Genomic DNA, 14,415 nt, shown 5'->3' on the forward strand with positions numbered 1-14,415 from the left:
GGAGATCATCCGTTCACCCACACCGTGTCTCACAAAGACACGTGGTTGGAACCAAAAATCTCAAATTTGGACTCCAGACCAAAGGACAGATTTCCACCGGTCTAATGTCCATTGCTCGTGTTTCTTGGCCCAAGCAGGTCTCTTCTTATTGGTGTCCTCTAGTAGTGGTTTCTTTGCAGAAATTTGACCGTGAAGGCCTGATTCACACAGTCCCCTCTGAACAGTTGATGTTGACATCTGTTACTTGAACTCTGTGAAGCATTTATTTGGGCTGCAATTTCTGAGGCTGGTAACTCTAATGAACTTATCCTCTGCAGCAGAGGTAACTCTGGGTCTTCCATTCCTGTGGTGGTCCTCATGAGAGCCAGTTTCATCATAGCGCTTAATGGTTTTTTTGACTGCACTTGAAGAAACTTTCAAAGTTCTTAATTTTCCGGCTTGACAGACCTTCATGTCTTAAAGTAATGATGGACTGTCGTTTCTCTTTGCTTATTTAAGCTGTTCTTGCCATAATATGGACTTGGTCTTTTACCAAATAGGGCTATCTTCTGTATACCCCCCTACCTTGTCACAACACAACTGATTGGCTCAAATGCGTTAAGGAGGAAAGAAATTCCACAAATTAACTTTTAAGGCGGCACACCTGTTAATTGAAATGCGTTCCAGGTGACTACCTCATTTTGTCTTCACTATTATTCTACAATGTTGAAAATAGTAAAAATAAAGAAAAACCCTTGAATGAGTAGGTGTGTCCAAACATTTGACTGGTACTGTGTGTGTGTGTGTAAAATGTATTAAACGTGTTCATTACCCCGATATGTGGATTGAGAAATCAATTGGAACCCTGTTTACAACTCTACAGAAAAGTAACGGACAGAGATACTATATTACCGGGGACAGCTTCCACCCAGAGACATTTTAAAAAGAGGACTTGGAAGTAGCCAGTTTCAGTCTGCCCGTATATGCCACTCCAGAGTTATCTAGAAAAAGCAGCAGAGATGCGCAACAGGTTTCTGATAAGAGGCTACCCTCCACAATGTGTAAATGAAGCTCTTTAATATGGCACTAGGGAAAACAAGAGATGAACACTGGAATGTTCACCACCACATAAACTTTGAACTGGCGCAACGTGGGAGATGCTGTCAAGAAACACTGGCGTGTTTTATCATGGGACCAGCAAGAAACACTGGCATGTTTTATCATGGGACCAGCAAGAAACACTGGCATGTTTTATCATGGGACCAGCAAGAAACACTGGCATGTTTTATCATGGGACCAGCAAGAAACACTGGCATGTTTTATCATGGGACCAGCAAGAAACACTGGCATGTTTTATCATGGGACCAGCAAGAAACACTGGCATGTTTTATCATGGGACCAGCAAGAAACACTGGCATGTTTTATCATGTGCTTTGCCAGCTGAATTGAAGAACCCACCACTTATTGTCTATAGGAGAGAAGACCAGTTGGTCCATGCCAACTTCCAGCCACTAAAGAAAATAAGCCAGACTTGCATCCTCTTCTGAATAGTAGCTATAAATGCAGAGGCGGCTCACAGTGCAACGATATGATGACGCGTGAATATTTCCAACTAAGGGTCCCAAATAAATTCCATTTATTACGTGCTCCTCCACCCATGTTATCTCCATGATTAAATGTCCATGTGGGTTGTGTTATATAGAAAACTCGTTATTTCAGAGAATTAGTGAACATAAATTCATTTAGGAGAAATGTCAGGGATTATCCTGTCGCAGTACATTTTAATGAATAAAAACATGACGTCTACATTTAGTTATTTTGTGGCATAGAGAAAGTCGAGACATCCGACAGGGGAGGTGATCGAAATACTCGTTGGTTTTCATCCTCCAGACATGATTCCCTAAAAGGTCTTAATGATGAAATGCATGTTGTTGTAAATGTCAACATGAATGAATACCTTGTCGTTAAACCACTTCAGCCTACTCTGACGTTTTTTTATCCTGCACTGTACCCAATGATTTTATGAAAACGTACATATTTATTCCTTGACTCAAACCCCATTCAATTCACTGAACGGATGTGGGTGGAGCAATGTCTACATAAGGGTGCAAATTAAACACACTCACAAAAGCTCTGAAGGCCTTGAGGCCGATATGTAAGCTGAATAATAGCCCCGTGTAGCTCAGTTGGTAGAGCATGGCGCTTGCAACGCCAGGGTTGTGGGTTCGATTCCCACGGGGGGCCAGTATGGAATGAAAAAAAAAAATGTATGCACTCACTAACTGTAAGTCACTCTGGATAAGAGCATCTGCTAAATGAATAAAGAACAGTGATACTAGCAAGAGCAGTGTGCAGGTTTCTCTTTTCTCGTGTTATTCAAGTGTTACGATGAACCTGCAACAAAGATGGCTCAGATGTGAGTACCTAGTTCTAAGTATGTTTTGAGTAGTGCGTGACCCTAGGGTGGCAACACATAACTTTTAAAGTGATTTCAAATGGATCTTTCTCCATTCTGATTTTGTTTTATACTGTTCAATTAAACTTCAACCAAAAATCATTAATCCATTTCTGCATTTCCACGCTGCCACGTACGGCTGCTCAATATGGGCAAAAATATAGGCCTTATTTAGAACCAGATATTGCGATTTAGATCAAACACTTGGGTGAACTTTTGGAATAATGGGGGGGTAAAAAGGTGAATATTCTAATTCTATAGTTAGAATATAATAGTGGGCACTTTGAATACAGCGTTGGCATGACAACGAATGAAAAAGCCAGGGAGGAGTTGACGGTGTAGGAACCATAGTGTTGGTCAGTGTTTCCTAGGGGACCCTGTAATCTTTGGCTACATTAAATGTTCTCTTCGCGTCTTCCTCTCAGGCTACATGAAGTAGCACAGTGAGAGGTTTCACTCTGCCAAAATCAGTCCAAAATAAGCCCAATGTGTTTCTATGGGCTTATTTTGGACCTAAGCTTGTTGCCTGCCTTCCAGCCTTTGGGACGACTCCTATTGTTAGGGCAAAGACATGAGCATCTCGTCATTTATATACAGCTCTCTGATGTTGGTAACATATTCATGCTTCACTTATTCCTCTTTGATTTAGAAGATACTGTTGGACAAACATGCTGATCTAGGTTTACACCATCACTGGTACCAGGCTGTATAGCTAGCTACGTTTGGTCTGACTCAGTACATTTATTAGCTAGCTACGTTTGGTCTGACTCAGTACATTTATTAGCTAGCTACGTTTGGTCTGACTCAGTACATTTATTAGCTAGCTACGTTTGGTCTGACTCAGTACATTTATTAGCTAGCTACGTTTGGTCTGACTCAGTACATTTATTAGCTAGCTACGTTTGGTCTGACTCAATACATTTATTAGCTAGCTACGTTTGGTCTGACTCAGTACATTTATTAGCTAGCTACGTTTGGTCTGACTCAGTACATTTATTAGCTAGCTACGTTTGGTCTGACTCAATACATTTATTAGCTAGCTACGTTTGGTCTGACTCAATACATTTATTAGCTAGCTACGTTTGGTCTGACTCAATACATTTATTAGCTAGCTACGTTTGGTCTTACTCAATACATTTATTTGCTAGCTACGTTTGGTCTGACTCAGTACATTTATTAGCTAGCTACGTTTGGTCTGACTCAGTACATTTATTAGCTAGCTACGTTTGGTCTGACTCAATACATTTATTAGCTAGCTACGTTTGGTCTGACTCAGTACATTTATTAGCTAGCTACGTTTGGTCTGACTCAGTACATTTATTAGCTAGCTACGTTTGGTCTGACTCAATACATTTATTAGCTAGCTACGTTTGGTCTGACTCAATACATTTATTAGCTAGCTACGTTTGGTCTGACTCAATACATTTATTAGCTAGCTACGTTTGGTCTTACTCAATACATTTATTTGCTAGCTACGTTTGGTCTGACTCAGTACATTTATTAGCTAGCTACGTTTGGTCTGACTCAGTACATTTATTAGCTAGCTACGTTTGGTCTGACTCAGTACATTTATTAGCTAGCTACGTTTGGTCTGACTCAATACATTTACTAGCTAGCTACGTTTGGTCTGACTCAATACATTTATTAGCTAGCTACGTTTGGTCTGACTCAGTACATTTATTAGCTAGCTACGTTTGGTCTGACTCAGTACATTTATTAGCTAGCTACGTTTGGTCTGACTCAGTACATTTATTAGCTAGCTACGTTTGGTCTGACTCAGTACATTTATTAGCTAGCTACGTTTGGTCTGACTCAGTACATTTATTAGCTAGCTACGTTTGGTCTGACTCAGTACATTTACTAGCTAGCTACGTTTGGTCTGACTCAGTACATTTTATTAGCTAGTTACGTTTGCTCTGACTCAGTACATTTACTAGCTAGCTACGTTTGGTCTGACTCGGTACATTTATTAGCTAGCTACGTTTGCTCTGACTCAGTACATTTACTAGCTAGCTACGTTTGGTCTGACTCAATACATTTACTAGCTAGCTACGTTTGGTCTGACTCAATACATTTACTAGCTAGCTACGTTTGGTCTGACTCAGTACATTTATTAGCTAGCTAGCCAGTGGCTGAGGAACCCTGAACTCTTTTCTCTTATATCGAGGCAGAGTTGAGGTTTGATGACTGGTCAAGGGATTTGCTAGCAACAACATTGAGTCACCATCAGTCGATTTGTTGTAAAAATGTCAATTCTGAAAATATGCATACTTTTAGCGACTAAAACCACCGACTTTTTACTTGTACTACGTAAACGGAGATTAAATTGGGTTCGTTCAATCCGGGATCCGTGGGACGTCCTTACCCACATAGAAGTTGACATTTTTAAATGGTTACGGTCAATGTTCCCCTCTATTTTGGGGCACTGAGCAAATTTTTTATCTTGTGAGCGGAAACTTGAACATTGAGAATTTTGTGCAACTTCCGGGGGCGCGTTTAGTGAACAATGAGGCTGTACCCTGACAGTTTTAGACAGTAGCCAACAGGCTGTACCCTGACAGTTTTAGACAGTAGCCAACAGGCTGTACCCTGACAGTTTTAGACAGTAGCCAACAGGCTGTACCCTGACAGTTTTAGACAGTAGCCAACAGGCTGTACCCTGACAGTTTTAGACAGTAGCCAACAGGCTGTACCCTGACAGTTTTAGACAGTAGCCAACAGGCTGTATCCTGACAGTTTTAGACAGTAGCCAACAGGCTGTATCCTGACAGTTTTAGACAGTAGCCAACAGGCTGTACCCTGACAGTTTTAGACAGTAGCCAACAGGCTGTATCCTGACAGTTTTAGACAGTAGCCAACAGGCTGTATCCTGACAGTTTTAGACAGTAGCCAACAGGCTGTATCCTGACAGTTTTAGACAGTAGCCAACAGGCTGTATCCTGACAGTTTTAGACAGTAGCCAACAGGCTGTATCCTGACAGTTTTAGACAGTAGCCAACAGGCTGTATCCTGACAGTTTTAGACAGTAGCCAACAGGCTGTATCCTGACAGTTTTAGACAGTAGCCAACAGGCTGTATCCTGACAGTTTTAGACAGTAGCCAACAGGCTGTACCCTGACAGTTTTAGACAGTAGCCAACAGGCTGTATCCTGACAGTTTTAGACAGTAGCCAACAGGCTGTACCCTGACAGTTTTAGACAGTAGCCAATAGGCTGTATCCTGACAGTTTTAGACAGTAGCCAACAGGCTGTATCCTGACAGTTTTAGACAGTAGCCAACAGGCTGAACCCTGACAGTTTTAGACAGTAGCCAATAGGTTATTGTGGCTATCTGAGCATAATGTAGGCCTACCAACATAACCAATGGAGCGAATCCCATAACATTTTCACATGGACATAGCTTTTGATTTCTATGATGTAGCATATATGTAGTGTTCAATGCAGACCTACGTTGCATGAGACTTAACGTTTCTACATTATGAAGGACTTGACATTTAATTATTTTTTTTACTTGGTCTGTAACACCGTGGGCCAATTAGGTGACTGTAAATGTCATTGTTGTATGATGCAAGAAACCACTTTACAAAATAAAAGTAATGATTACCATACAGAGAATTCGACAATGTGGGCTACCCCTCTGCCTATTGGCTTATTTGCACATTCAAGCCTTTCTCAAAATACAACACTGCCCCTTTAATTAAGACATAAGCTTTTTTTTTTACCTGACTGGCTTTTCAGACAGCTTGAAATGTAGCCTACACGGTTTGTGCTCATGTAGGAAGCAGCAACTCCCCATTGCTGACCTATACTTACCTATAACTGGGCTAATAACTCGCTAACTAGAACTGGGCTAATAACTCGCTAACTAGAACTGGGCTAATAACTCACTAACTAGCACTGGGCTAATAACTCGCTATCTAGCACTGGGCTAATAACTCGCTAACTAGAACTGGGCTAATAACTCGCTAACTAGAACTGGGCTAATAACTCGCTAACTAGAACTGGGCTAATAACTCGCTAACTAGAACTGGGCTAATAACTCGCTATCTAGCACTGGGCTAATAACTCGCTATCTAGCACTGGGCTAATAACTCGCTAACTACAACTGGGCTAATAACTCGCTAACTACAACTGGGCTAATAACTCACTAACTAGCACTGGGCTAATAACTCGCTAACTAGCACTGGGCTAATAACTCGCTAACTAGAACTGGGCTAATAACTCGCTAACTACAACTGGGCTAATAACTCGCTAACTAGAACTGGGCTAATAACTCGCTAACTAGAACTGGGCTAATAACTCGCTAACTAGAACTGGGCTAATAACTCGCTAACTACAACTGGGCTAATAACTCGCTAACTAGAACTGGGCTAATAACTCGCTAACTAGAACTGGGCTAATAACTCGCTAACTAGAACTGGGCTAATAACTCGCTAACTACAACTGGGCTAATAACTCGCTAACTAGAACTGGGCTAATAACTCGCTAACTACAACTGGGCTAATAACTCGCTAACTAGAACTGGGCTAATAACTCGCTAACTAGAACTGGGCTAATAACTCGCTAACTACAACTGGGCTAATAACTCGCTAACTACAACTGGGCTAATAACTCGCTAACTACAACTGGGCTAATAACTCGCTAACTAGCAAAGAATATGTAGAAAGGTGCAGACGCGCGTCTCTGCGCTCTGATCTGAAAAGCGCATTCACTCGCGGGTGATTGAAAGACGGGTCGTGGGACTCAACCCCCGCCGATAGAATTCTACTCCGTTGGCTCTGGCTCTGCCTACAATAAAATCACTCAATCTTGCAGAGTTAGATTTGTTTTGGTTTGTTGCATTGAAAACGGCCTGATATAATGTTGATTCGATCATAGAAAAAAACGGTGATCTATATAGTGCAAACTAATGTGTCGGAACTCAGTGAAGGTCATTCTCATGCGTCTGCGCAGCAGTCCTGGAGGAGGTGCGCACGCAAGTAGTTTAGAGGTAATGTTGGTTACGGTAAGCGTTAAGTTTAGGGGTAGGGAAGTCCGAAGGATACCGAATACGGCCCCAATTGAATCTCCATGTGGGGGTTCTAATGTCGGTGTGTTCTTGGTGGATCTGTGGGGGTTCTAAATGGTGTGGGTTGTGTTCTTGGTGCTTCTGTGTTCTATGTGGGGGTTCTAACTGTTATAGGTGGTTCAATGTGGGCATTCTAACTGTGCGTGTTCTAGGGGGTTCTAAATGTGGTTCTGTGTGTCTCTGTGTGTGTTCTAGGTGGGGGTTCTAACTGTGGTCTAGGTGGTTCTATTGGTATTTATTAGGATCCCCATTAGCCGCTGCAAAAGCGTCAGCTACTCTTCCTGGGGTCCACATGAAACATGACATAATACATAGTACAGAACATTATTAGTCAAGGACTGAAATACATACATTTAAAATATCACACAGCCTACATATCAGTACATAAACACTATCTAGGTCTAATCCATAGTACAGAACTACAGCCTACATATCAGTACATAAACACTATCTAGGTCTAATCCATAGTACAGAACTACAGCCTACATATCAGTACATACACACTATCTAGGTCTAATCCATAGTACAGAACTACAGCCTACATATCAGTACATACACACTATCTAGGTCTAATCCATAGTACAGAACTACAGCCTACATATCAGTACATACACACTATCTAGGTCTAATCCATAGTACAGAACGACAGCCTACATATCAGTACATACACACTATCTAGGTCTAATACATAGTACAGTGCAAATTACAATACTATATACTGAACAACATGCAATAACTTAAATTAGGCCCTAATCTATGGATTTCACATGGCTGGGCAGGGGCACCGCCATGGGTGGGCCTGGGAGGGCATAGGCCCACCCACTGGGGAGCCAGGCCCAGCCAATCAGAATGAGTTTTCCCCCCACACAAGGCCTTCAATACAGACAAATACTCCTCAGTTTCATCAGCTGTCCGGGTGGCTGGTCTCAGACGATCCTGTAGGTGTAGAAGCCGGATGTGGAGGTCCTGGGCTGGCGTGGTTACACGTGGTCTGGGGAGGTCCTGGGCTGGCGTGGTTACACGTGGTCTGGGGAGGTCCTGGGCTGGCGTGGTTACACGTGGTCTGGGGAGGTCCTGGGCTGGCCTGGTTACACGTGGTCTGGGGAGGTCCTGGGCTGGCGTGGTTACACGTGGTCTGGGGAGGTCCTGGGCTGGCGTGGTTACACGTGGTCTGGGGAGGTCCTGGGCTGGCCTGGTTACACGTGGTCTGGGGAGGTCCTGGGCTGGCGTGGTTACACGTGGTCTGGGGAGGTCCTGGGCTGGCCTGGTTACACGTGGTCTGGGGAGGTCCTGGGCTGGCGTGGTTACACGTGGTCTGGGGAGGTCCTGGGCTGGCGTGGTTACACGTGGTCTGGGGAGGTCCTGGGCTGGCCTGGTTACACGTGGTCTGGGGAGGTCCTGGGCTGGCCTGGTTACACGTGGTCTGGGGAGGTCCTGGGCTGGCGTGGTTACACGTGGTCTGGGGAGGTCCTGGGCTGGCCTGGTTACACGTGGTCTGGGGAGGTCCTGGGCTGGCGTGGTTACACGTGGTCTGGGGAGGTCCTGGGCTGGCGTGGTTACACGTGGTCTGGGGAGGTCCTGGGCTGGCCTGGTTACACGTGGTCTGGGGAGGTCCTGGGCTGGCCTGGTTACACGTGGTCTGGGGAGGTCCTGGGCTGGCCTGGTTACACGTGGTCTGGGGAGGTCCTGGGCTGGCGTGGTTACACGTGGTCTGGGGAGGTCCTGGGCTGGCGTGGTTACACGTGGTCTGGGGAGGTCCTGGGCTGGCGTGGTTACACGTGGTCTGGGGAGGTCCTGGGCTGGCGTGGTTACACGTGGTCTGGGGAGGTCCTGGGCTGGCGTGGTTACACGTGGTCTGGGGAGGTCCTGGGCTGGCGTGGTTACACGTGGTCAGGGGAGGTCCTGGGCTGGCCTGGTTACACGTGGTCTGGGGAGGTCCTGGGCTGGCGTGGTTACACGTGGTCTGGGGAGGTCCTGGGCTGGCGTGGTTACACGTGGTCTGGGGAGGTCCTGGGCTGGCGTGGTTACACGTGGTCTGGGGAGGTCCTGGGCTGGCCTGGTTACACGTGGTCTGGGGAGGTCCTGGGCTGCCGTGGTTACACGTGGTCTGGGGAGGTCCTGGGCTGGCGTGGTTACACGTGGTCTGGGGAGGTCCTGGGCTGGCGTGGTTACACGTGGTCTGGGGAGGTCCTGGGCTGGCGTGGTTACACGTGGTCTGGGGAGGTCCTGGGCTGGCGTGGTTACACGTGGTCTGGGGAGGTCCTGGGCTGGCGTGGTTACACGTGGTCTGGGGAGGTCCTGGGCTGGCCTGGTTACACGTGGTCTGGGGAGGTCCTGGGCTGGCCTGGTTACACGTGGTCTGGGGAGGTCCTGGGCTGGCGTGGTTACACGTGGTCTGGGGAGGTCCTGGGCTGGCGTGGTTACACGTGGTCTGGGGAGGTCCTGGGCTGGCGTGGTTACACGTGGTCTGGGGAGGTCCTGGGCTGGCGTGGTTACACGTGGTCTGGGGAGGTCCTGGGCTGGCGTGGTTACACGTGGTCAGGGGAGGTACTGGGCTGGCCTGGTTACACGTGGTCTGGGGAGGTCCTGGGCTGGCCTGGTTACACGTGGTCTGGGGAGGTCCTGGGCTGGCGTGGTTACACGTGGTCTGGGGAGGTCCTGGGCTGGCGTGGTTACACGTGGTCTGGGGAGGTCCTGGGCTGGCGTGGTTACACGTGGTCTGGGGAGGTCCTGGGCTGGCGTGGTTACACGTGGTCTGGGGAGGTCCTGGGCTGGCGTGGTTACACGTGGTCTGGGGAGGTCCTGGGCTGGCGTGGTTACACGTGGTCTGGGGAGGTCCTGGGCTGGCGTGGTTACACGTGGTCTGGGGAGGTCCTGGGCTGGCGTGGTTACACGTGGTCTGGGGAGGTCCTGGGCTGGCGTGGTTACACGTGGTCTGGGGAGGTCCCGGGCTGGCGTGGTTACACGTGGTCAGCGGTTGTGAGGCGGGTTGGACGTACTGCCAAATTCTCTAAAACAACGTTGGAGAGGCGGCTTATGATAGAGAAATTAACATTACATTCTATGGCAACAGCTCTGGTGGACATTCCTGCAGTCAGCATGCCAATTACACACTCCCTCAACTTGAGACATCTGTGGCATTAAGTTTTGACAACTGCACATTTTAGTGGCCTTTTATTGTCCCCAGCACAAGGTGCACCTGTGTAATGATCATGCTGTTTAATCAGCTTCTTGATATGCCACACCTGTCAGGTGGATGGATTATCTTGGAGAAATGCTCACTAACAGGGATGTAAAAACATTTGTGCACAAAACTGTAGAGAAATAAGCTTTTTGTGGGTATGGAACATTTCTGGGATCTTTTATTTCAGCTCATGAAACATGGGACCAACACTTTACATGTTGCGTTTATATTTTTGTTCTGTGTGTTGTACCGACTGAGTGTCAACTGCTTATGTGGGGATTCTGTGTTCTAGGTGGTTCTATGTGGGGATTCTGTGTGTTCTAGGTGGTTCTATGTGGGGATTCTGTGTGTTCTAGGTGGTTCTATGTGGGGATTCTGTGTTCTAGGTGGTTCTATGTGGGGATTCTGTGTGTTCTAGGTGGTTCTATGTGGGGATTCTGTGTGTTCTAGGTGGTTCTATGTGGGGATTCTGTGTTCTAGGTGGTTCTATGTGGGGATTCTGTGTTCTAGGTGGTTCTGTGGGGATTCTGTGTTCTAGGTGGTTCTATGTGGGGATTCTGTGTTCTAGGTGGTTCTATGTGGGGATTCTGTGTGTTCTAGGTGGTTCTATGTGGGGATTCTGTGTGCTCTAGGTGGTTCTATGTGGGGATTCTGTGTGTTCTAGGTGGTTCTATGTGGGGATTCTGTGTGTTCTAGGTGGTTCTATGTGGGGATTCTGTTTGTTCTAGGTGGTTCTATGTGGGGATTCTGTGTGTTCTAGGTGGTTCTATGTGGGGGTTCTAGGTGGTTCTATGTGGGGATTCTGTGTGTTCTAGGTGGTTCTATGTGGGGATTCTGTGTGTTCTAGGTGGTTCTATGTGGGGATTCTGTGTGTTCTAGGTGGTTCTATGTGGGGATTCTGTGTGTTCTAGGTGGTTCTATGTGGGGATTCTGTGTGTTCTAGGTGGTTCTATGTGGGGATTCTGTGTTCTAGGTGGTTCTGTGGGGATTCTGTGTTCTAGGTGGTTCTGTGGGGATTCTGTGTTCTAGGTGGTTCTATGTGGGGATTCTGTGTGCTCTAGGTGGTTCTATGTGGGGATTCTGTGTGCTCTAGGTGGTTCTATGTGGGGATTCTGTGTGTTCTAGGTGGTTCTATGTGGGGATTCTGTGTGTTCTAGGTGGTTCTATGTGGGGATTCTGTGTGTTCTAGGTGGTTCTATGTGGGGATTCTGTGTGTTCTAGGTGGTTCTATGTGGGGATTCTGTGTGTTCTAGGTGGTTCTATGTGGGGATTCTGTGTGTTCTAGGTGGTTCTATGTGGGGATTCTGTGTGTTCTAGGTGGTTCTATGTGGGGATTCTGTGTTCTAGGTGGTTCTATGTGGGGATTCTGTGTGTTCTAGGTGGTTCTATGTGGGGATTCTGTGTGTTCTAGGTGGTTCTATGTGGGGATTCTGTGTGTTCTAGGTGGTTCTATGTGGGGATTCTGTGTGTTCTAGGTGGTTCTATGTGGGGATTCTGTGTTCTAGGTGGTTCTATGTGGGGATTCTGTGTGTTCTAGGTGGTTCTATGTGGGGATTCTGTGTGTTCTAGGTGGTTCTATGTGGGGATTCTGTGTTCTAGGTGGTTCTATGTGGGGATTGTGTGTTCTAGGTGGTTCTATGTGGGGATTCTGTGTTCTAGGTGGTTCTATGTGGGGATTCTGTGTGTTCTAGGTGGTTCTATGTGGGGATTCTGTGTGTTCTAGGTGGTTCTATGCAGGGGTTTTAATTGTGTGTGTTCTAGGTGGTTCTATGCGGGGGATCTGCGAGGATTCCTCGGCTGCAGCAGATGATCAAAGATCTGTTCGCTGACGTGGAGCTGCTCAGCTCCGCCCCTCCTGATGAGGTCATTGCTGTCGGCGCAGCGATGGAGGCGGGCCTTCTAGTTGGCCGGGAGATTGGCTCCTCCCCCGAGTCTGTTACCGTGGAAGCCTGTGTCTCAGACATTCTGCTCAAGGTACACACACACACACACACACACACACACACACACACACACACACACACACACACACACACACACAGAGAGATCAGTGACTAGTAGAGTAGCTTCTGATTGGCTAATCTTTGTGATTGACAGGAGGTGGATGAAACTGGGGCTGAGGTGTTCTCTGTGCTCCTCCCCTCGGGCACGCCCCTTCCTGCTCGGCGACATCACATCCTGTCCGGTCCCGGCCGCCTGGCATCCCTCTGTCTGGAGCTTTACCAGAAAACCACAGAGCAGCCAGAGAGACTGGCCAAGGTACGTGTACACACACACACACACACACACACACACACACACACACACACACACACACACACACACACACACACACACACACACACACACCCCTCCACCAGAGAACCAACAGGTCTCCCTCTTGTCTGCAGATTGTTCTGAGAGACCTGGAGACCAAAGAGGACAACCATGACATTGATGCCGTGGTAACCATGAAGAGGTAACGCCCAGCAGCACACTGCTTCCAGCTGTGGACTGGACCTGGTGTCTGTGTGTTTACTGGGTCTAACCAGCTGTGGACTGGACCTGGTGTCTGTGTGTTTACTGGGTCTAACCAGCTGTGGACTGGACCCGGTGTCTGTGTGTTTACTGGGTCTGACCTGTGTTTCAGGGACGGATCTCTCCATGTGAGCTGTGTGGAGCAGAGCAGTGGGAAGACCGAAGCCATCAGCATACCAGCAGCCTGCTGAGATCACCACTATCTTCAACTCAATGTCACTATACTTGTTGTTCAAGTTGTTTTAAAAGTTGAAATAAAGACATTGTTTAACTCAGTTCCTTTATTCTGTTCAGTTAAGAACAGCGTTAGTTTTCTGTGGTCTGTCAGGATCAGATTACAGTTAGCGGTGGAAAATGTTTTGTTCCCTACTGAACATTTCACAGGGTGGTGGAGGCTGTGGTTTCTCTTGGCCCTGATAGGCCACGTGTGCAGCAGGAACTGGTGGGGGTAAGGCATGTATATAGTAAAGTAGGGCATGGGTAAGGTGTGTATAGTAAAGTAGGGCATGGGTAAGGTGTGTATAGTAAAGTAGGGCATGGGTAAGGTGTGTATAGTAAAGTAGGGCATGGGTAAGGTGTGTATAGTAGGGCATGGGTAAGGTGTGTATAGTAAAGTAGGGCATGGGTAAGGTGTGTATAGTAAAGTAGGGCATGGGTAAGGTGTGTATAGTATAGTAGGGCATGGGTAAGGTGTGTATAGTATAGTAGGGCATGGGTAAGGTGTGTATAGTATAGTAGGGCATGGGTAAGGTGTGTATATAGTATAGTAGGGCATGGGTAAGGTGTGTATATATAGTATAGTAGGGCATGGGTAAGGTGTGTGTATATATAGTATAGTAGGGCATGGGTAAGGTGTGTATATAGTATAGTAGGGCATGGGTAAGGTGTGTATATAGTATAGTAGGGCATGGGTAAGGTGTGTATATAGTATAGTAGGGCATGGGTAAGGTGTGTATAGTATAGTAGGGCATGGGTAAGGTGTGTGTATAGGAAAGTAGGGCATGGGTAAGGTGTGTATATAGTAAAGTAGGGCATGGGTAAGGTGTATATAGTATAGTAGGGCATGGGTAAGGTGTGTGTAGTATAGTAGGGCATGGGTAAGGGGTGTATAGTATAGTAGGGCATGGGTAAGGTGTGTATAGTAAAGTAGGGCATGGGTAAGGTGTATATAGTAAAGTAGAGCATGGGTAAGGTGTGTATAGTAAAGTAGGGC

General features: G+C 46.8%; 1 protein-coding gene across 1 annotated transcript in view; it reads left to right on the forward strand.

Annotated features, from left to right (window-relative positions):
• hspa14 (heat shock protein 14) overlaps nt 1-13,477 on the forward strand; it is a 32,625-nt gene extending 19,148 nt beyond the window's left edge. The window contains exons 11-14 of the mRNA XM_084194031.1: nt 12,447-12,659; nt 12,783-12,944; nt 13,076-13,143; nt 13,315-13,477. Coding sequence (XP_084050157.1) covers nt 12,447-12,659; nt 12,783-12,944; nt 13,076-13,143; nt 13,315-13,393 — 522 coding nt within the window. The 3' untranslated portion in view covers nt 13,394-13,477. The remainder of the gene's footprint in view (nt 1-12,446; nt 12,660-12,782; nt 12,945-13,075; nt 13,144-13,314) is intronic.
• Nucleotides 13,478-14,415: the final 938 nt, after the last annotated feature.

This window comes from Coregonus lavaretus (genome assembly GCF_964263955.1).
Source record: "Coregonus lavaretus genome assembly, contig: HAP1_SCAFFOLD_252, whole genome shotgun sequence".
Taxonomy (NCBI): Eukaryota; Metazoa; Chordata; class Actinopteri; order Salmoniformes; family Salmonidae; genus Coregonus; species Coregonus lavaretus.